The sequence below is a fragment of the Rhineura floridana genome, chromosome 10 (assembly GCF_030035675.1).
Source record: "Rhineura floridana isolate rRhiFlo1 chromosome 10, rRhiFlo1.hap2, whole genome shotgun sequence".
NCBI lineage: Eukaryota > Metazoa > Chordata > Lepidosauria > Squamata > Rhineuridae > Rhineura > Rhineura floridana.
Window position 1 is genome coordinate 41881820 of NC_084489.1, and position 23638 is coordinate 41905457.

Genomic DNA, 23638 nt, shown 5'->3' on the forward strand with positions numbered 1-23638 from the left:
GAAAGGTTGAAGGAACTTGGCATGTTCAGTCTGGTGAAGAGAAGGCTGAGGGGCGACATGATTACACTCTTTAAGTACGTGAAGGGCTGTCACATAGAGGAGGGTACAGATTTGTTCACTGCTGCCCCAGAGGGTAGGACTAGGTCTAATGGTTTTAAGTTGCAGGAGCGTAGATTCAGATTGGACATTAGAAGGAACTTCTTGACAGTAAGGGCAGTTGGGCAATGGAACCGACTGCCTAGGGAGGTGGTGGGATCCCCTTCGCTGGATGTCTTCAAGCAGAGGCTGGACAGCTATCTGCGGGAGATGCTCTAGCTGTGGATTTCCTGCTGTGAGCAGGGGGTTGGACTCGATGGCCTACAAGGCCCCTTCCAACTCTATGATTCTATGATTCTAAGGTGACAGACTCATTCATGGAGGAACCGTATGATGAAGAACCAGACATTCTAGAATGTGAGGTGAAAGCTGCTCTTAAAATACTTGGAAGAAACAAATCACCAGGAACAGATGGCATACCAATAGAGTTGCTACAAGCTACTGAGACTGAATCTGTCCAAATTTTGACTAAAATCTGTCAAGAAATAGGGAAAACTAAACAATGGCCCACAGACTGGAAGCTTTCAATATACATCCCAATTCCAAAGAAAAGGGATCCTAGGGAATGCAGTAATTATCGAACTATTGCCTTAATATCCCATGCAAGTAAAGTAATGCTCAAGATTCTACAACAATGGCTTTTACCATATATGGAGCAAGAAATGCCAGATATCCAAGCTGGATTTAGAAAGGGAAGAGGCACCACAGATCATATCCCAAACATACGTTGAATAATGGAACGGAGCAAGGAATTTCAAAAAAATCTGCCTGTGCTTTATAGATTACAGCAAAGCCTTTGACTTAGTAAATCATAAAAACTATGGAATGCGTTAAAAGAAATGGGGGTGCCACAGCATCTGATTGTCCTGATGTGCAACCTATACTCCGGACAAGAGGCTACTGTAAAGACATAATATGGAGAAACCGATTGGTTCCCCATCAGAAAGGGTGTGACACAGGGGTGTATTTTATCACCTTATTTGTTTAATCTATACGTAGAACATATCATACGGAAAGTGAGATTGGACCAAGAAGGAGGTGTGAAAATTGGAGGGAAAAATATCTCAGTAATTTAAGATATGCAAACGATACCATACTACTAGCAGAAACCAGTAATGATTTAAAAAGAATGCTGATGAAAATTAAAGAGGAAAGCACAAAAGCAGGACTACAATTGAACATCAAGAAGACTAAAGTAATGACAACAGAAGATTTATGTAACGTTCAAGTTGACAGTGAGGACATTGAACTTGTAAAGGATTATCAGTATGTCGGCACAGTCATTTAATGAAAATGGAGACAATAGTAAGGAAATCAGAAGAAAGCAAGGAATGGGGATGGCAGCTATGAGAGAATTAGAAAAGCTCCTCAAATGCAAAGATGTATCACTGAACACTAAAGTTAGGATCATTCAGATCATGGTGTTCCCAATCTCTGTGTATGGATGTGAAAGTTGGACCGTGAAAAAAGCGGGTAAGAGAAAAAACAACTCATTGCATTATCTATTAAGTGGTGGTAGCTGCCTGAAGCAACATTTTCATTCTTCATAACTGACCTTGAGTGCTGATTCTAAACCTGAACAATCAAGAAATCCCACACAAAAAATTGATCCAAGGCGTCTTTCAAGCTCCAGAATTTTGTGTTTAAAATCCATATAGTCTTCTTCAAATTCCTATGGAATACAAATTTACAAAAACAAAATTTTTAAGGATTTATTTTTTACCTTTTTAAAATATTGGAAGATGTAGGACATAAACAACAAAGCATCTTGGAGTAAATTATGATAGCATATAGTTCAATCCTAGTCCCAGTCCAGTAGGGTTTATGCCTAAAAAATGTGGATATGATGGCAGGCGTATTGAATTTGAAGAACAAAGTTCCAGATAAAGGCAGGATAAAGTTGTTTATCATGTTCACTGAACAATTTGTGGCATAATAATCAGTACTCCTAAGAACACATTTAGAATCTTGGAATACAAAACTCTTCAAAATTAGTATCTTCACATTACCTTTTTCACATAATGGTTGAACAATGTCCAATAGCTAACTTTTGCTAGATTGTGTCTAAGCAGATTAATTTTGATTGAAATCATGAGCGCTTCACTCCTCCTCAATCCTGCCACACTGGAATAAGCCATGGTCTACCGTATATTCCGGTGTATAAGATGACTTTTTAACCCTGGAAAATCTTCTCCAAAGTCGGGGGTTGTCTTATACGCCGGGTGTCGTCTTATTAGGGTTGCCATATTGCCCGGATAGCCGGGTTTTACCCGGATTCTAAGCATGCCACCCGGCGCCCGGCTAGCCCCTTAGGTGGCCCGGATTCTCAGCTGGTGCGGTTCTCGAGATATATATAAAAACGTCAGGCACCCCCCCCCGGTTAAATCTTTTTTTAAACTACTGTATAGCACTTCGTAGCTTTAACCCCGCCCATTCAGGATTTCAGCCAATCAGTGAAGTGTTTGTTTGGTGGCAGTGTCTGCAAAACCTCATTGCGAGGCCAGAAAATGGTGGTTTCCCCTCCTGTTTATCTGAAAATCTCATAAATTGGGTAGGTATATACATTTCAGTTTTTCCCCCTGTTGTGTGTAGGAGTCAGATCCTGGGCAGTGTTTTGAAAACCTTCCCAATAGTTGCTTTTGGGGGTAAAAACAGTGCTAATCCCATATGTCCAGAGTAAATCCTATTGAATTCAGTAGGAATTACTTTTGAGTAGACATGATTATGAATGTGCTGAAAATCAATGGGACTTTGGAGTGAATGTAAAAAAGAATTGTGTTTGTGTTCTCTTTCTGCCCCCCCCCCCCAGTCCTATTTTAAAGCAAGTAGGCAGGGCTTACTTAGGTATTGCAGTTTTTATTCTGTAGGAAACTAATACTGATTTTTAAAAAATACTGATTTTTCTGCAATGACCAATTGGTTTGACAATAAACTATTATATGGGCTGTATGTATTTATACATCTGCAGTGTGTGCGTGTGTGTATGGAGTCTTTCCAACACCCCTGTGAGGTAGGGTTGGAAACCAAGGCAGCTCACAACAAGAAATAAAGCCATTTAAAATCCAATAACCATAAAAACAAGTATAAACAGTTGCAAAACAGTGTAAAGTGGCATGATTCGGAATTTTGGGTTGTGTGAATGAAGTTGCTTATTACTTGAGGTTGCATTTCTGTCCCTGTTTGAGTAAGCCCCATTGAATACGCTGGGACTTGCTTCTGAATAAATAAATTTAGGATTGCACTATAAATATCTTTACAGTTTGTGTAAATAATAAATATATTTGATAGTTATGCTTATATAAATATTTCTTCATTTATCATATTTTTGGTTTTTGGTTAGGAATCCTGACTGGTTGTGAGATGCTTAGTTTTTTGCCTTATAGGAATCTTGTTGTGGTTGGTATGGTATTACATTTAGGAAAGTGTTACTGCCTTCTGTATTTTTTTTTCCTATTTGCATTTCACTTATCTTTAACCTCACTCCGTTACAGCCATAGAAGCAACAGCAGCATATGCAAGATAATTAACACCCATTAGTGATAAGAACAAGAATTTATAATTATTATTTCAATTAAAACAAGAGGCTTATCAATACTTTGAAGAGGACCAGATATTTATTTTCTTTCTGAGCCCAGGACTGGGTCTTTCATGATGCCCGGTGTATGTGTGTGTGTGTGGGGGGGGAGCAGGAGAGTAGTCGATAAGACAGACATCCTGGCATTGATAATCGAATTAGCAAGGTATGTGTGGGGTTGTTGTACACTTCCAGGCTCAGTTTCATTTTGAGTATGGAGGTGGAACCTGTGTAGATGTGGTTATCAAAGGGAGAAGAAATTTTGAGTTAAGCAAAGCTCTGCTTTTATAAAACCTAAGAAACATACAGTACTTTGAATGTCTGAGTGCCTGCACCAGTGGAATACTGGAGGAACTTGTAAAACTTGCTGCAACAGTATTTAGAACTGAGCACGTCGTGTGAAAGACTCCTTTTCCTAACATTTTGGCTTGTTTTTCTCTGATTGTGTATTTTTATTGTTTTTACTATATTTGTAAGCTGTGCTGAGCTCTGTTTTTAACAGCAAAAGGGCAGGATATAAATTCTCTTAATCAATCAATAAATACTCCATAGTGTTGGAAACTAGAGTCTAGGCATTTAAGGCTGAAAATGTTGCTTAAAAAAAAAGATTTCTCACATCTTTCCCCAGTTTTTGGTGGTAATTCCTAGGCACAAAAACAAAACAACTGGACAATCCAAATATTAATATTTATAAGTTTATAAGTGACAGTTTTCCTGCTAAGTACCTGCATGTCATAAGCAGGGGTAGTCTTATACGGCGAGTATATCCCAAACTCTATATTTTAACTGGAAAAGTTGGGGGTCGTCTTATACGCCGGAATATATGGTACCTTGTTGTGTTGTCTGAACTCAGGCCCATGGTTGTTTCTCTTCAAATAAAGTGCTAGTGAAAGTCAAGGTTTAGTGCTTGTGGTTTGTTTGAAGATAAACAAACCATGATCCAGGGTTCAGATGACATGATAAACCATACCACGGCTTGTTTCTCGGCAGCATAGCACCAACAAGGGAGGAGCAAAGTGTCTGCAATTTCAGCAGTGTGCCAAAGTACACTCTTCATTCACGTTAAATTATTTTAACTATACTTTAATATGATGCAGAAACCAAGTCATTGAGATAACGGGGGGACCATTTTAGTCATAATTGGGCATACAAAATGTTACATTTGTGAGATGTAACTAGTGTGCATTAAGTGACTGAGCTGTGTATGTGCACTTGTTTAAGAATATGTATAGAGGATTAAACTGCTGAGGTTTGATTCTGCCCTTGAAAACTAGGGCTAATTGCAACTGAGAAAATATCTTTAGTATGAGGCAACTCTCAGCAATACATATTAACAATGCAGATGGTCTCCTACCAGGACAGTACTACTTCAGAATGCAGATGGAGGAATTTGTATATCTGAATGCTTTTCACTTCCCCAGAACCCATCTGTAAAAATACTACCTTGTCAGGGAAAGGATTCTTACTTTGTTTTTTCCTTGATATGCTAGTTTGTTTCTCCTTGCTGTGCTAGGCTGCAATCTTAAGCCCTCTGACGTTGATGGTGTGTGTGTTACTCAGCTGTGCCAGTCTAGAGCTCATACAGCAAAAAAATAAAATAAAAAACAGCTCTCTACCTTACGCCCTGAGCAACAGGAATGGACAGGGCTTCAGATGCAGCAGTGACTCTTCTACTCCAATCTTCCACAGTCCCAGTCAGGATTGTTCTGTCTATTATATGTCCAGAAAGTTTGTTTTCTAAATGTACCTAAGTATTAAAGTATGAACCCCAATACCTGCATTCTGAACTGGTAAAGGAGATTCTGAAGAATGGGCATTTACCTACTTTTGGGGAAGAATATTGTTCCAACAGAGTTCAAGGAAAAGCAATATAGAGAATTTGCTTGAAGTAAAATAAAGTGAAAGGCAAAATAAGCTATCAATCTTGTAGGATTTTAAGATTAACAAATTCATTGTGGCATGTGCTGTCATGCTCGAGGGTTCATTTCATCAGATGCATTAAATTTTCTATGGTAAGTATGGGATGATATGGTATGTGAATAAATCTAGTCATCAAATATTTTTATAATTCTATTCCTGGAACTGCTATAAAACAGAGTTTCAAGCGTCATACATTAACCATGCTGGGCACACTATGTAACAGACACACACAAAAAATTCCAGGAAATTCTTTAACACCAACGTTATTTTATATTGCCATGGGTTTTCATCTTGTAGTTTCTGGCATATTAGCTTTTCTGTTAGCAGCTGTTGTTTGGTAAAGCTTTTGGTTAACATTCCAAAACCCAAAGACAAACACTTCTTGAAAATATGAATGAAAACAAATGTCAAGTGTTGACAAGAGAAGCATAACTGGTTAGTTCTTAGCTTTATTCTTTTATTTCATCAGTCAGTATTCAAGATGCATAAAGAAGTAAGGTGGCACCAGATAAAATCAGAAAGTGTAACACTTGTATAATATGCTTGACTTACAATTAAGCTGAAAAGTCAACTAGCTTCAAACAAGAATTATTTGAAAACTTTCTGTACCGCAGGCCAGTTCTGAACTACATAAAACATTAAGCTATATTTCATGTTTTCCAAGGAACTATATATTAATTTTAAACAGTATTTTATGGAAATAAAATTGATTCATATTACTCAAGAAGAATACAAATAACATGTCAAATGTTCATTAATAGGGGACACTGAAAATTTCAAGATATAAACTATGGATAAGGAGGTTAACATTGGTACCCTACTGTCAAACCTGAAATTCAAATTTCCAAGAGAAACTGCTCTCTAAAGAACACACATAAAGAAGAAAGCAACATAAAGTGCTAGAAGTTAAAACATTCAAGCTTAACTGAATACATGTCTCAAAGCTGAACAATTTCTTCTGAGTTTGACCATTTTTAGATCAGGCTTTAAATGTATTAACTTCTTCTCCACATTGTACTTTCCTCCCAGTCACCACATTTGCACATCACAGTAAGCCAGAGATGGGGAACCTTTTTCAGCCCAACAGCCATGTCCCCCCCTGGATGCCACATGCAAATGATAGGCATGGCCAGAGGCAAAAGGAGCAGGCAAACAAAGGCAAACTTGACAACCGTGTCTGTCCTTCAGCTAGGTGATCAAGAGGCATTATCAGAATTCAAGAACACATTCAAGGAAAGAGCAAAGCAGGTGTGATTTGCTTGTGCATGACGAGGCATGGTTTATGGCTTACCATGACGTGCATACAGGGCCACTATCATGATATATACTTGCAATTTTATAGGATTAAAAACCCAAACCCAAATATGAAAAATCCATAATTACCACATTGTCGTAATCTAAGGGATTATACATTCGCTCTTTAAAAATGTTACAAGACTCCATAAATTCTTCATTCAACTTGCATATTTGATCATTCAAAAATTTTCCTTTGATTCCACCAAACTCCAGTTTCTCCAGCTTTTCAAACTCCAGCATAGTAACAAAAATTTCCTAAACAATAAATATTATAATTAACCTCAGCCCGTCACAATGAAAATTTTATTAAAATATACCCTTGTCCCATCAAAACTCACATAGTTCACTCTACAACCCAGCTTTTCACATTTTTTATTGTAAGTTGTTTTTGAGGCTTATTTTAAATTATTGTAACCCACCCTGGGACATCAGGGTGAAGGGCAGGTAATAAATTAAAATCATCACCTTATAACTGAAAGCAAGTTGTAAACATATTTATGTTTTCTATTATAGAGAAAAGTGGAGAAAGATAATTAAAAAAACCCAATAGATAGAAACTAGAGTTTTTCTGTGTATAGATGTTTATCCCCAAAAAGCTCTTGGAGAACCTTGCGCTGGGATGTGGGGAAAGAAATCTACCACTTTAGCATTTTCTTTGTTGTGTTTTCCCCCTCCCCATCTTGGCTAGAATATGGTGGTCTTTCCACTGGTACAACAGTGGCATCTCTTCCCACTCCCCCAAATAAAGTGTATAGGAGTGCTCCTGTTTAAATATGAAGTACAGATAAATTTGTGGACAGGGGGAGAGAGAGAGAGATAGGAGCCTGAATGCACTGGAGAGAAAGGAAACCTTGAGGAAGAGCTTAGTAACTCTATATGCACCAGTATTTTTAGAATAAAAGTGACATTTTATGTCATCTTTGATACGAATCCCTTTTTTCCCCTTTGGGTTGGTAAACCTCTCTTCTCTCTGGCCCACATAAGCTATGAAAATTGTATTATATATCCTCAAGTAGCCGTCCAGTGGAGCTTTTCCATATTGTCAGGGGTCTGTTGACATCAACTCCAGGAAATGGGAGTTTTAGACCCTTAAGAGGCCTACTGTGAATTGTTTGCAAGGCACTTTGAGGGTTAAGTTGCTCGCCTCCATAGTGATCTTGATGCCTCATCCACATCTACTGTAGCCCCAGTGATGTGTCCAGTACAATATCTGCTGCAATGTTTTGGGAATGGTTTCAGTTGATGTAGCCTGATGATGTGGACCAGGTGCTTGTGACAATGTGGCCAGTAATGTGTCCTCTCGACCTTTGCCCTTCTTGGCTTATTAAAGCTTGCTGAGGGGGTTTGACCAAGTGGATCCAGGGTATGGTCAATGCATAATTGTGGGAGCAAGTTGTTCCAGTCACCCTGAAAGAGGTGGTGATTTGACCACTCCTGAAGAAGCCCACCCTGGACCCATTGGTTTGCAACAACTTTTCAGCACCTAAAGACCTTCCTTTTTCAACAAGCCTTTTAAGTAGAGACCTTATCCCAGTATGCACCTCTGTTGGAATTGCTTAATATATTTTTAAATCTTCTTTTTTAATGTTTTTAAAGCTTTTAAAAATGTTTTTAAAGATGCTTTGTTTTAATATGTTTTTAATGGTTGTTGTGTTTTAATATATTTTGAAGTCTGTTTTTATCATGTTTTAAAGTGTTTTTAGGGCTTCTGTTTGCCACCCTGGGCTTCTACTGGGAGAAAGGGCAGGATATAAATCAAATAAATAAATATTGATTTTTAGCTACGTAGCTCTAATATTTACAGTGCAATCCTATTCATGTCTAATCAGAACAGAAGCAAGTCCCACTGATTTCAGTTGCGCTTGTTCCCAAGTAAGTGTGTACAGCAAGAGTGGGGAACCTTTTTCACCCTGATGGTTATATTCCTTTGCAGTAGTGGGTGGCATTGCTCACCTGACTTCCCAACACGAAGCTTGCTGCGAGCGCCTGAGAGGGGCAAAGCAGCAGGGAGGTTGGTGCAGGTGCAGTAACAGGAGTGTCAGATTGCATCCGCTGCTGTACCTGCACTGCAATGCCCTTGCTCCTCTTGGCTACCGGCAGCAACATCCATCTAGGGAAGCCAGGTGAGCAATGTTTCCCTACACTGCTACTGTTATCTTACCAGAAACTTCCCAGCGGCTGAATGCAAATGGTGGATGGGGCCAATATTATGATTTCATAGATCATGCTGATTTTCTGCCATTAGTTTAATGTGAAGTTATAATTGGAAAAGTTTTCAGAGAAGAATGATTCTATCCTGAAACAAATTTAATCATTAATTTATATATATATATGGCATTACCAACAAGTATAGAAAATGTAGGGTTATGTCTTCACTTGAAAGAAAAACCTGTATAATTTTCCAGGTAGACTACTTTAACTGTAATATTGGCAGATATAATAGGAGCTAGTAAGTAATACCTCTATTTTTTCCAAGCGATTTAGAAACATATCAAATCTAAAAAATACCAAATGAGGCTGAAAATCCCACGGTTTAATCTCTTGACCATTTGTGAAATAAGTAGCCATTTTTTCTCTTTGACTAAAAAAGGTATCCTTAAAGCTCCTTAAAATATTACAAGCCTCTTGCACTTGTTCCAAAGTTTCTTCAGTTTCTCTTTTCATTATATCTTCTGGTGAAAGGTATGATATAGCCTAAGAGGGAAAATAACATTAAAAAAATAAAGCACCAAACCATCAATGAAAGAAAACTCATTAATCTAAAGGACCTAATTATAAATGTAAAGGTTTAAGAATGTGATCTTATTTAGCTACTAACAAAATGGAATAATTATATTCCTGCCTAAGAGTCACTGGCATGAAGGCAATATCACTGAAGAATTTATAAAGGAGGTTGTATGTTTGTAGCACATACCTACATCATATGACAAATCTGTTGACAGTACTTTTGCAAGAAATTCAAATCAAATAACTTATACATTTTAAACATCTACATATCTATACCAAGTAGTAGATACAAGCCACTTACATACATAACTCAACTGTGAACATCTTTTTATCACAGCCATTATTAGCTTGACATCAAAATTTGTTTGCTACAGTTTTGTACTGTACATGCAGTGGTTGGTTTATAGAAGTACCAACAACCGGCAAAGCAAAATTACAAACTGCTTGCAAATTTATTTGTATCTTTATTGGTAACTAGTGAACTACCCATAATTATGACAGACAGAATGGGATCTATGGAAGACAGTCAAATCTATTGCAGATGTGCAATATGTCTCAATGTGGTCTGTACAAACATGTATACTCTGATGGAGCCCCTGTTAACAGAGGCCAATTTGGAGAGTTTAAGTTTTGATACAACACTAAATAGCCCATAAGAAGAGGTTGTTACTTTCCTCTTCACAAGTATGAATAGCTGCCATACAGTTGAATCACAAAAAAGTAACCATTGTTTTCAGGAAACACCTGTAAGGTGGAGTAAACCTTCCTGCCCATGACACTGATATAAACATGACACTTATATAAACTCATGAACAGCAAAATCCTTTACCTATCTATGCAGAAGTAACTCCTTTGACTTCAATGGGACTGACTCCCAGGTAGGTGTGTATAGGATTTCAGCCTTAGTTTTTTTTAACACAAAACAATACAGAAAATTTCATCCACTCCAACCCTATGAAGATGTGTTGATCAAAGAAGGAAGGTAGGAAACTGGCAGCAAAGTAAACTTTTTGCTAAACAAGGAAAACTGCATCTGCTGAAACAGTCAATGCAAAAGAGATTTTGTTTACAGAGAGTTAAGAGTTCTGTTAAATTATTGGCATTGCCTCTTTACAGTTTATTGGTGTCAAACTATGAAGTAACCTAGCAGTAAACTGGTTCATTAATAATTTCCATATGGTCTTGAACCTGGCAGATATTGTTATTAGAGTTTTGCTATTTGATCACTTATTCCCATTAACAATATATTAAAAATGGATGCTGTATTTAGCTGACATGACAAACAGTTTGTAAACAACTATGTCATTTTTTAAAAAATGCCAGCTCTTCTTCAGACAAACAGCTTATTGTATTTTTAATAGAAAACACATAAAATAGCAGAATTTATTACTATAATTATTTGTGTGTAATATAGCTCGAGTTGTAAAAATAGTATCTTGGGGCCTTGGCAATTCACAATAAATGTTCAAGTTTGGAGCTAAAAGTAACTAACACCAGAAAAATTTATACTCTCTTGCCTTTACAATTGATTGGGTCTTATTGACTAAGGCTGAAATCCTATGCACACTTACTTGGGAGCAATCTCACTGAAATACATAGAATTTATTTCCAAATTGACATGCGTAAGATTATGCTTTTCATGCTTATCTAGTTTTCTATCCATAATTTGCACTACCTGGTCAATGAAAAGATTGCAGAATTCCTGCAGTAGAAATATGATTCTTATTGGCATGTTGTAAAACTTGGAATGACTCCAGATCAGACAGATGGTGTGGAACAAAGGGAGAATTAAAATATGTATCTTTGGAAATTCTGTAACTAGAAGATGCTGAATATGTCTTTGCAGAGGTCTCAGGTATACTTCAATATCCTCAGCTTCAGTGAGTGCTAAGAAAGAAAAAAATTGATTCAGTGTGCACAAAAATGAATATATTAATGAAAATAACATACAAAAATTGCTAGGAGAAATTGCTTGGGAAGAAAGTGTGCAAATAAGTAAAAATGAAATTTGCACTACAATGCTGAAGAATTTTCAGGAAGATTTCCATCCCTACCTATAATAAAGGCTTTTATTTATCCAGCAGTGTGGCAGCATGCAGGTTAGGAGAAATTTGAATGTTTTACTCCAGTTCATACATTTGTTTCTGTGATATTCCTCTTTGTACAGTAGAAAAGCAGGCATAGCCATTCCCATTCACCATTCAGATGACCTCACATATGAAGCAGCACTCCACAGAAACTCAGTAGGGCAAGCTATGTCACCCCCCTTTTTTTTGGAGGGAGAAGAATCACTAAATAGAATACTCCCCTAATTGGGCATCAGCATGGAGCCCGTTTCAAATGTGAAGTCATTTCTATAGTGAAAGATTGGAGTTTGCTAACTGCTCAACCACATAAAGAGGAGTGCCACATTGAGTAATCAATGAAGCAGAGCTAAGTCATAAGAAGAACCGTGCTGATCAGACCAAAGGCCTATCTAGTCCAGCATCCAGTGTCCCATTCATTCAAGTTTCCAGTCAAAGACCTTATTATTCACCAGCCAACAAGCTGAATGATGAAGTATTCAAACAACCTCTTTGCCAGGCTGCCAGCTTGAATAAGCATTAATTTGGCCTTCCCCACCATGCAACAGGGCATGTGTGAATTGGTTCACAGTTAGCCAGTTGAGGAAAAATATCCACTACCTCTTTTGCTCACCTCACCAAACTAAATTAGTTTCACTCCAAGTGCTCAGCCTTGAATCACTTATTATTTATTTATTTAATTTATATCCCACCCTTTCTCCCAGTAGTACCCCAGGGAGGCACTGGGTGGTGTTGGTTCTTCTCATAGTCTACCAGCTTTCCTTTCAGCTACTCACTATTTAGGAAGTGATAACTATTCCAATCTAGGGGTAAAAATGTTTATCCCATCAAAAAAGTGAAAGTGAAGCACTGTCACTTTTCAAAGGTCAATACTTTCCAACATCAATGAAGAAATTCTAACTGTTTTAATCAGTTTTGGCCAACATGCAAAATAATGATTTCTCGTGGTAGTCATTTACATGCAAGATTAACCTATAACTAGGAAGTGATACTTTCTTCCAAATTGTAAAAAAAAAAAACAATGAAGGATATAATGTTCACCTGCCTAGCAAGGGCCATGTAAATTTTATCATTTACGCAACTCTTTGTACGTTTAGGATAAAGTATCCTATAAAAATAACAAGCATTATAATGATATTTCATTGACATTTCATTTGATCAATATGCAAACAAAATAGTAACATATGAACAACTAGGTAATATATTAACTTTAATTTTATGTTAGAAATAAAACTGTCTACTAACAGATTTAACACATGGAACTGTCTCTCAATAATCTCAATAATCAATAAAACAGTCATGGTAATTTAATTGCTTATCTATTTTCTCTTGGTTTTTTAATCAAAGTAAAATATCCAGACAAATTTTATACAAATAAATTATGAGGACACCCAAGACTGTCCCAAAGCTCAGGCAGTTTATCAATGCTACCTTACAGTGAGATGTGAAGAAGTATTATGGATTGTTCCATAACATATACACACAAACATAGACAGAGTATTTTCATTTCATTTGGAGAAACGTTACCATTTTCTACCTCCTTGTAAATGTCTTGAAAAGTAGAATAATAACTGCTCATCTTCGCTTTTAAGATCCTAATCATTTTCTGAACAACAGGACTTTTAAGCTGAAATTAGAACAGCACATTCCGTTTACTAAAAATGTAGTTTAAGAACTCATTTTACCACAAAATGGGGGTAGGTGGTGTTCAAATAAAGAAATTTTGGAAAGACCAAGCAGTGAGGTTTCAAAAATAGTTGGGCACAAATTTAAAAATTAAGTCCTAAACCAAAGAATTTGTTTTAATATTTTTGATTGCTGTAAACCGCCCAGACAGCTTCGGCTATGGGGCGGTATACAAGTGCAATCAATCAATCAATCAATCAATAATGGCCAAATATCCCAGTATTCTTTTATAAAAAAAACTTGAAGGATACGTGATGACCACAAAATATTCATATTGGTTTTTAATTGGATTTTTATTGTTTCTTTTTATTTCTTATATTGTAATTTAAGTTCTATGGAATGCAAATTGTAATACAATAAAATACAATATAAGAAATAAAAGAAGCAATAAAAATACAATAAAAATCACACAGCATCTAGCCAAGGCATTACAATGGCTACATTAGACAGAAAAATAATTAAGAGGTTTCCCAAGACCTTCAACAGTTTTCAAGTGGTCCATGGGGGGGAACCACTGCCTTAGAGCATGCGTTGCCAGTATTAAAAGAATTTTTACTAACTTGTAGTTTGTTTCCGGGAACAATTCAAGGCCTATATGGTTTGGAACCAAGGTATCTGATGAATCACTTACTTCCATATGACCCTGGCCATGCTCTAAAGTCCATCAAAGACCCTCCTCTGTGTACCCCCACCTTTATAGGTTCAGGATAGTACCTTCTCAAGTGGAGGAATATTAACTGTGGAATATTATCCACAGAATATTAGTTTTTCAGCATCAGGTGAAGCTAATTTTATTATCCTGAGGTTTTTAGTACAGGAGTAGGGGCCCTCCAGATGTTGCTGGAATCTAACTCCCATTAGCCCCCACCAGCATGGCCAATAGTCAAGGATGATAAGAGTTGTAGTACAAGTTCCACAACTGTTTTAGTATTATGGTTCTTGCTTTATTGCTGTTTTGTTGTTGCTGATTTTTGGTATCCTTTTTGGGTTTTTTTTATTGTTGAGGATGTCTAAAATTGATTAGATTGGATACTAACACAAGTTAACTTGAGGGAATTCATGGAAGAAAAACCTCTCTCACCTGCCTGCAGCCACCTGTGTCCCCAATATCACATCCCAAGTTGTTCAGGGGCCTCCTCTCCCACTCCCACTGCATTCTGCAGAGAGGCTTTTCAGGGATTGCAGGTGAGTTCAGGGAGGAGAAAATAAAAAGGGGAAGCTTTCCTTCCATAAGATTCCTTAAGTTAATTTATCATTTATCTTGGAATCCAAGTTTTTAAACTTAAGAACATAAGAACATAAGAAGAGCCTGCTGGATCAGGCCAGTGGCCCATCTAGTCCAGCCTCCTGTTCTCACAGTGGCCAACCAGGTGCCTGGGGGAAGTCCGCAAGCAGGACCCGAGTGCAAGAACACTCTCCCCTCCTGAGGCTTCCGGCAACTGGTTTTCAGAAGCATGCTGCCTCTGACTAGGGTGGCATAGCACAGCCATCATGGCTAGTAGCCATTGATAGCCCTGTCCTCCATGAATTTGTCTAATCTTCTTTTAAAGCCGTCCAAGCTGGCGGCCATTACTGCATCTTGTGGGAGCAAATTCCATAGTTTAACTATGCGCTGAGTAAAGAAGTACTTCCTTTTGTCTGTCCTGAATCTTCCAACATTCAGCTTCTTTGAATGTCCACGAGTTCCAGTATTATGAGAGAGGGAGAAGAACTTTTCTCTATCCACTTTCTCAATGCCATGCATAATTTTATACACTTCTATCATGTCTCCTCTGACCCGCCTTTTCTCTAAACTAAAAAGCCCCAAATGCTGCAACCTTTCCTCGTAAGGGAGTCGCTCCATCCCCTTGATCATTCTGGTTGCCCTCTTCTGAACCTTTTCCAACTCTATAATATCCTTTTTGAGATGAGGTGACCAGAACTGTACACAGTATTCCAAATGCGGCTGCACCATAGATTTATACAACGGCATTATGATATCGGCTGTTTTATTTTCAATACCTTTCCTAATTATCGCTAGCATGGAATTTGCCTTTTTCACAGCTGCCGCACACTGGGTCGACATTTTCATCGTGCTGTCCACTACAACCCCGAGGTCTCTCTCCTGGTCGGTCACCGCCAGTTCAGACCCCATGAGCGTATATGTTAAATTAAGATTTTTTGCTCCAATATGCATAATTTTACACTTGTTTATATTGAATTGCATTTGCCATTTTTCCGCCCATTCACTCAGTTTGGAGAGGTCTTTTTGGAGCTCTTTGCAATCCCTTTTTGTTTTAACAACCCTGAACAATTTAGTGTCGTCAGCAAACTTGGCCACTTCACTGCTCACTCCTAATTCTAGGTCATTAATGAACAAGTTGAAAAGTACAGGTCCCAATACCGATCCTTGAGGGACTCCACTTTCTACAGCACTCCATTGGGAGAACTGTCCGTTTATTCCTACTCTCTGCTTTCTGCTTCTTAACCAATTTCTTATCCACAAGAGGACCTCTCCTCTTATTCCATGACTGCTAAGCTTCCTCAGAAGCCTTTGGTGAGGTACCTTGTCAAACGCTTTTTGAAAGTCTAAGTACACTATGTCCACTGGATCACCTCTATCTATATGCTTGTTGACACTCTCAAAGAATTCTAATAGGTTACTGAGACAGGACTTTCTCTTGCAGAAGCCATGCTGGCTCTGCTTCAGCAAGGCTTGTTCTTCTATGTGCTTAGTTAATCTAGCTTTAATCATACTTTCTACCAGTTTTCCAGGGACAGACGTTAAGCTAACTGGCCTGTAATTTCCGGGATCTCCTCTGGATCCCTTTTTGAAGATTGGCGTTACATTTGCCACTTTCTAGTCCTCAGGCACGGAGGAGGACCCAAGGGACAAGTTACATATTTTAGTTAGCAGATCAGCAATTTCACTTTTGAGTTCTTTGAGAACTCTCGGGTGGATGCCATCCGGGCATCTCTTGATAGCTCCACATGCAGGGAGAAGAACATGAAGTAACTCTAAGAAGCCAGTATGACACTCCTCACCCCACCATGTTATCATGTCAGCACCTGGTTGTTGCTGTTCTCCAAATATCACACAACAGCAAAAACATTCACTTCAAAGCAGGTCCTTCCCAGGCCCCTGAACGCGGCCCTACTTCTGTTTCTGCTGACTGCAGCCTTATCATATCAAGGAGCTTAAGGAGGAACAGGTCATTGAATTCTTCAGCATGACATACAGGAAGGATTCCCTTAAATTGAATGTTCTGGCTGCATGCTGAGAAGAACAGTAGTGGACAGCAATCAAGGCAGCATGTTTTGAGAAGAGTTTACTAGGTTCCAGAAGAGCTTCTCTGTGTACACAGTAAGCAGGATTATGACCCCAAACATGGATATTGGAAATTTAAGAGTTAGTAGAACTAAATTTCAAAGTGTCTGGAGAGTATAATATGTAACCAAACAGTGCAGCAGGAACCGGAAGAGATCTTATTTCTATATGTATTCAACTAACCATATACCAGAGTAGACCCTAAGTTAGTCAAGGTTATTAATTTCAATGGGTCTACTCTTGAGTAAAGGTTAGCTGAATAAACTCAACATTTTTAATCCCTAGGGGTCTTCTTAATTATTTATTTATTATTTTATTTATATCCCACCCTTCCTCCCAGCAGGAGCCCAAGAGCCTCACTTCCACTTAAAACCTTAGCTTGCTTGGCAGTATCTACATGTTAAACTATTTACGTGTTAAACTAACATCCAAATTTTCAATAAATCATGTTATATACAAAAATGGTCATGAAGTGTTAACTGCTTACCTGGTCATATATTAACAAGAGATTATCCTTTCTTTCCTTCCAAAACCTGAGCTCAATGGGAGGATCTGAGTGAAAGCCATGAAGACGAGTTTGAGCTGAATTCCTTTCTACAGTGTCTTGTATTTGATGGGACCACTTGATAACCATTGATTCTATTGCATGCAGTACAGACCTTGTATAGGAGTCCTGCCTGCAAGTAAGGAAGAAAAAATGGCAGGATTCCCACATTCTTACATGCAGTGCAAAATGTCCCTGGGTTTAACTACTCTGTATTCCTGCCCTACTTTTATTCCTTTATCCTGACTGAAAATTGATTATGTTGCTTAGCATTATACATCCTGCTACATTTATTGTTTGTGTCATGTAATTCTTTCTCTTTTATTCCAAAATTCTCTTTTACACTGCAAATTTTTAATTTTACACTGAAAACTGTTCTCCATTTCCACTGCCTAACTTTTACCCACATAATAGCTAAATGCTTGGGCTGTGCACTGGATTCAGCCAAGCCCCAAGCCAAATCAGGCCTGTTCAGAGGTTTGGGGGCCTTGACTGAGTCAGGTTGAGATAGCCACAGATTGCTATTGGTCAGACTGGATGACCCAGAGCAATCCAGAGCTGTAAGGGGGTAGGGCATCAGGCAGGAAGAAGAGGCAGCCATTAGGTGGGAAAACCCTCAAAAAGACCATGACCAAGAAGGTAGGCCTAATGCTGTGGCTCTACTTCCTGCCTGCATGCCACTTCACAGGATCAATGCCCTCTGCTCAACAGTGGCTGAGCGGAGGCATAAATCCTGAGGGGTGCAGCACCTTGAAGAATTGATAACCACTCTTCGTCATGAGCTGGGGAACGACATGCAACCAGGGATGGGATTCATTAGCCAGTGGCGGTTTGAAATCATTCTATCAACCTAAGAGGCTGGCATCAATTCGAGTTCATTCTTTATCATTAGCCGCTGCTTTTATCAATCTGATTTTTTTCACTCGGAAAAATATTGATATTAATATTAGTATTTTTAAGGAAATATCAATTTTCTTAAAATATTAATATTTTGAAGAAAATATTAACATATTTAAAGGAAATATCAATAAATTTTCCTAAAATTGTTAATTTGGAGGTGGAATTTTCTTTTAAAAAGTCCATTTTCAAATTTTGCTGCAGAAATTTGCAACATTAAAATCTGATCCTCAACAATTTAGAATAAGTGAATTAATGAAAAATTCTGTACCAATTTCAAATTGGACAGAATTGTAGCACATCCCTACACATAATGTCTCTTTCCCTCACCCCTCTCCCAGCCATGTTTAATTAGGAGGGGTTTTTTTTACCCTAATTAAACATTAACCCCACTCCCTGTACTTATTCAGGAGTGGCTTTGAAGTGGGGCAGGTGGTCCCCAGGTTAACCCAGATGCCCCCTCAGATCAGAGACACAGGGTGGATTGGGGGGCTGTGCAAATATATCCTGCACATTCCTTAGTCCGATCAGGCAAATTGTAAGCCCTCTGTTTTTGTGACTATCCAGTTTTACACTCATATATTGCAGTTCAAAAAGATGCAGATACTAACTGTTCAACAAAACTATATTTTAAAAACTTATTTTCCTATGTAACAAAACGACATGCTGAATATTGCTATATAGTAGGAATTTTGATGTAAATACAAGTTTGGGTTTGTTGTGTTTATATTGTAATGCAGCAATCAACACCTCAGTTACTTATTTCACTTAGGATAGTTACAAGACATTCCAAATCGAAGTTCCACTGGCATAAGAAAACTTGGGTTCAGCGGAATTTGGGCTTTCCTGGCTAAACTCGGGCTCTGCCAGCATAAGTTCCTCACCCCGGCTAAGCTGCGCTGATGTAGGTCCCTCACCTCAGTTCAGCTAGTGGAACTTACACTAGTGTTAAGTACCAAAAAAGGGGTTCTGGGGGCAGGTCAGCAAGGAGAGGCTTGGACCTATTCCAAACCCACTTCAGCTCTATCACATGACCTAGCAACCCAGCGGAACTAAGCCAACAAAAAAGGTGGTGTAAGTCAAGTTGCTCCTTAAAGGAGTTTGGAATAGGAGTAACTTAAAACGGCATAACTTACACCGGCTTTCTATATTTAGGATTGCTCTGTTACTGTCCAAAGACTTCAAGTACATCTCTCTTTGTTTGGCGCTGCACTTATGTTGACATATCTGTCAGATTTATTGACATATTTAATGCTTTTCCTTCTGCTTGAACAAATATGAAACATAACATCCTTTTGATGCATGCACATGTGCACACACACACACAAAATTGCCTTACTTGTTTTCAGTACACATCTCATGTAACTCAGTCTCTGTTACAACTGTTGGAATGGGAAGGAAAGTTCTTCCTGACATAGTTCCTCTCATAACGTATGCCTTATTTTTCATGATTTCTACATGCCGTTCCATGTCCAGGGAAATAAACTGTGGCCAGGATTCATTATTTTTCTTATTTGAAAGAATAGGCAGCACAATCTGGAAGAAATAGTGAAAAAACAGTGGTAGGGATGGAGGAAAAACACAAGTGTTATAACATTAACTGTAATGTTAAAAGATATGGGAAAATATGCAGAAGGATTGAATAGATGAATCTAGTAACTTATAATCAAAAACAATGGGGAATATCAAAAGTGGGACATATATGCTATTCAGGGAATTTCTGATGTAGTATCATGATATCATAGAATCATAGAGTTAGAAGGGGCCTATAAGGCCATCGAGTCCAACCCCCTGCTCAACACAGGAATCCAAATTAAAACATACCCGACAGGTGGCTGTCCAGCTGCTTCTTGAATGTCCCCATCGCTGGAGAGCTCACCACCTTCCTACGTAATTAGTTCCATTGTCATACTGCTCTGTTAGGAAGTTTTCCTGATGTTCAGTTGAAATCTGGCTTCCTGTAACTTCAGCCCATTATTCCGTGTTCTGTACTCTGGGACAATCAAGAAGATATCCTGGCCCTCCTCTGTGTGGCATCCTTTCAAGTACTTCAAGCGTGCTTTCATATCTCCTCTCAGTCTTCTCTTCTCAAGGTTAAACATGACCAGTTCTTTCAGTCTCTCCTCATAAAGCTTTATTTCCAGTCCCCTGATCATCCTTGTTGCCCTCCTCTAAACCTGTTCCAGTTTGTCTGAATCCATCAAAAAAGTGTGGTGTCCAGAATTGAATACCGTACTCAAGATGAGGCCTAACCAGTGCCAAATAGAGGGGAACCAATACTTCAAGCAATCTGGAAACTATATTTCTGTTAATGCAGCCTAAAATAGCATTTGCCTTTTTTTGTCACACTGTTGGCTCATATTCAGTATGTGATCAACAATAATCCCAAGATCTTTCTTGCATGGTGTATTGCTGAGCCAAGTATTCCCCGTCTTATAACTGGATTTGGTTTCTTTTTCCTAGATGTAGAACTTTGCACTTATCCCTGTTAAATTTCATTCTGTTGTTTTCAGCCCAATCCTCCAGCCTATCAAGATTTTGTATCATCTGCAAATCTCACAAGCATTCCCTGTACCTCCTCATCCAAGTTATTAATAAAAGTGTTGAAGAGCCCTGGACTCAAGACTGAGCCCTGCGGTACCCCACTCGTTACCTTCCCCCCAGTTTGAGAAGGAACCATTAATAAGCACTCTTAGAGTATGATTCTGTAGCCAACTGTGGATTCACCTGATAGTTGTTGCATCCAGCCCACCACGTTCAGCTATCTTGCTAATCAGAATATCATGGGACACTCTGTCAAAGGTTTTGCTGAAGTCGAGATATATTATATCATCATCATCAAGTTTATTGCCAGGCCATAAGCCAACACAAAAATTAAAACATATTAGATAAAAAAACATATTAAAACTCACAGAGTACAGAGTACAGGTACATATTACATAAATTATATAACCAGAATCTTAACCAAAATCTCTAAGATTCAGAGTCATTCAGATATTTAGCTCTCAATTTTTGGGCAGCAAAGCCAAAATGGGCCACCATATTAGTAATTTGGGGATCATTATCAGATACGAGAAAGACAATGATTTGGGAAGCAGATATATTATATCCACAGCATTCCCACAGTCTATGGGAGACGTTACCTGATCAAAAAATGAGACAAGATTAATCTGGCAGGATTTGTTCTTGATAAATCAATGTTGGCTTGTAGTAATCACTGCATTGTTTACAAGGTGCTTACAGACTGACCGCTTTATAATCTGCTCCAGAATTTTACCAGGGATTGATGTCAGGCTGACTGGTCTGTAGTTCCCAGGTTCCTCCTTTTGCCCTTTTTGAAGATAGGAACAATATTAGCCCCTCCTCCAGTCATCCAGCATTTCACCCATCCTCCACAATTTCACCAAGATAATAGACAGCAGTTCCAAGAGTTCTTCAGCCAGTTCTTTCAATACTCTAGGATGCAGTTCATTGGGCACTGGAGATTTGAACTTGTTCAAAGTGATTAGGTATTCCTTGACCGTTTGTCTATCAATCTCAGACTACAATCCTGCCCATTCAACTTCACGTTTCCCAGGAGGGTAATAGACCCTCTTTTGGGAGAAGACTGAGCCAAAGTAGGAATTGAGCACTTCTGCCTTTTCTTTGTCATCGGTTATCATTTTGCTATCCTCATCGTGTGGCTGCACCACCATTTCTTTTCTCTGTCATTTACTATGAATGTACCTGAAGAAATCTTTTTTGTTGCTTTTGGCATGTCTTGGTAACCTCAGCTCATTCTCAGCTTAGTGGTCGGTAGGAGGCTGCAACTACCATGTTCCTTTTATTCCCTGCCCCATTTATCTTAATCCAGATACACTTGGTGGAGCTACCAAGCTCATTCTCCTGCGTTTCTGTGCAGGGATATATATATTTTTAACATATAGTGCGACTCCACCTCCCTTTCTCTTCCTTCTGTTCTTTTTGAACAAGTTATATCCTTCAGTCGCTGTATTCCAGTCATGGGAGTCATCCCACCAAGTTTCAGTTATATCTGTCAAGTCGTATTTACTCTCCTGTATTAAGAGTTCAAGTTCGTCCTATTTCCCATACTCAGGGCATTAGTATTCAGATATCAAAGACACTGAAGACGATTTACAGCCTGGCTTCCTTCCTACATTTTTATGATAACTATTACTGGGCTGCATTAGAGGTGTTCCCTCAGTTCCTCTTACTGTACACAAGCCTTTGTTAGTCATTACTGCCAAGTTGATGTCTCCTGCCCCATTAAGATTCAGTTTAAACCTCTCCTGATGAAGTTCTCCATGCTGTGGCCAAACACATTCTTCTCAGTTCTTGTGAGGTACAACCCATCACTTGCCAGCAGTCCATCTTCCAGGAAACATAGCCTGTGGTACCAGAATCCAAATCTCTTGTGTTGGCATCACCTTCATAGCCAGTCATTCACCTGGAGTATTTTTCTTTCCCTTTCCACTCCTCTTCTAAGTACAGGAAGGATGGACATCAAAACTATCTGGGTCCTAAAGTCCTTGAGTTTCCTTCCTGGAGCTTCAAAGTCTGACGTGATTTCTTCATAGCTGCACCTGGCAGTATCATTCATTCCCACATGGATGAGAAGAAAGGGCTATCTGTCAGAGGGCTTTATGAGTGATGGTAACCCTTTTGTCACATCTCTAATCCATCCTCCAGGAAGCAGCATACCTGGAGAGTCCATGGATAGGGTTTCAATCCCACGCAGTAGGGAGTCTCCCATTCTTCTCTTCTTCTTGTCATGGGATGTGGTTTCATTGCCTCTTTGTGACTGAGCTTTGGCTTCTCACTCGCTGCCGTGTGGGGTCTCCTGTAATTCTTCCCCTGCAGGTTGTCCTCCAGTCTCATCCTCAAGTGCCTGGAAGCGGTTCCATAGTTCCACCAGTGAAGGGTGTCTTCTAGCTCTTCTCCTCCTGTCACCCTTTTCCACAGAGTTTCCTCCACTTTGTTGTTGCTCTCCATAACAGTCTCCTCTTCCACTTCAATATACTGTTTTCTTCCACCTCCTGTAGTTCTCTTTGTTGTTGCTGTTCCAGCATTCTATCTAAGAACTCTTCATCTTCTCTTATACTCTTCAGTGTGGCCACCTGCTGTTCCAGACCCCACTTTTTCTTCCAACAGCGCCACCAGGTTGCACTTGTTGCACACATACTCCATGTTGTTCTCAGGCAAAAAAAACAAACATTGCACACGGTCACCACCACTGGAGTGTCCTTCCTGTCCATAGTCTCTGTTGCCTTTTGTTTATTTCTTTCTACTTGTATTGGAATGGTCTGTGCTTCATCCTGTCCACCTTAAGGTAAATAGGAGAGTCCCACTGGTATGTGGTGCACCATACAAGGGACAACATTTTTAGGGACCTCCCCCTTGACCTCCCCCACCAAACTCCTGTTAGCTCTCCCTGTTAGCTCGCTCTCTGAGAACTGGCTCACTTGTATCTCCTTGTATCTTCTCTGGACCAGCTGCCACAGCTCCCT

At 38.9% G+C, this 23638-nt stretch overlaps 1 protein-coding gene across 1 annotated transcript in view; it reads right to left on the reverse strand.

Annotated features, from left to right (window-relative positions):
- The window catches only part of DNAH11 (dynein axonemal heavy chain 11), a 321971-nt gene that overhangs the window by 288815 nt on the left and 9518 nt on the right, over positions 1–23638 (reverse strand). The window contains exons 4-10 of the mRNA XM_061586942.1: positions 19471–19667; positions 17178–17367; positions 13225–13324; positions 11289–11500; positions 9347–9580; positions 6974–7141; positions 1652–1768 (exon numbers count right to left, since the gene is read on the reverse strand). Of these exons, the coding sequence (XP_061442926.1) occupies positions 1652–1768; positions 6974–7141; positions 9347–9580; positions 11289–11500; positions 13225–13324; positions 17178–17367; positions 19471–19667 (1218 nt within the window). The remainder of the gene's footprint in view (positions 1–1651; positions 1769–6973; positions 7142–9346; positions 9581–11288; positions 11501–13224; positions 13325–17177; positions 17368–19470; positions 19668–23638) is intronic.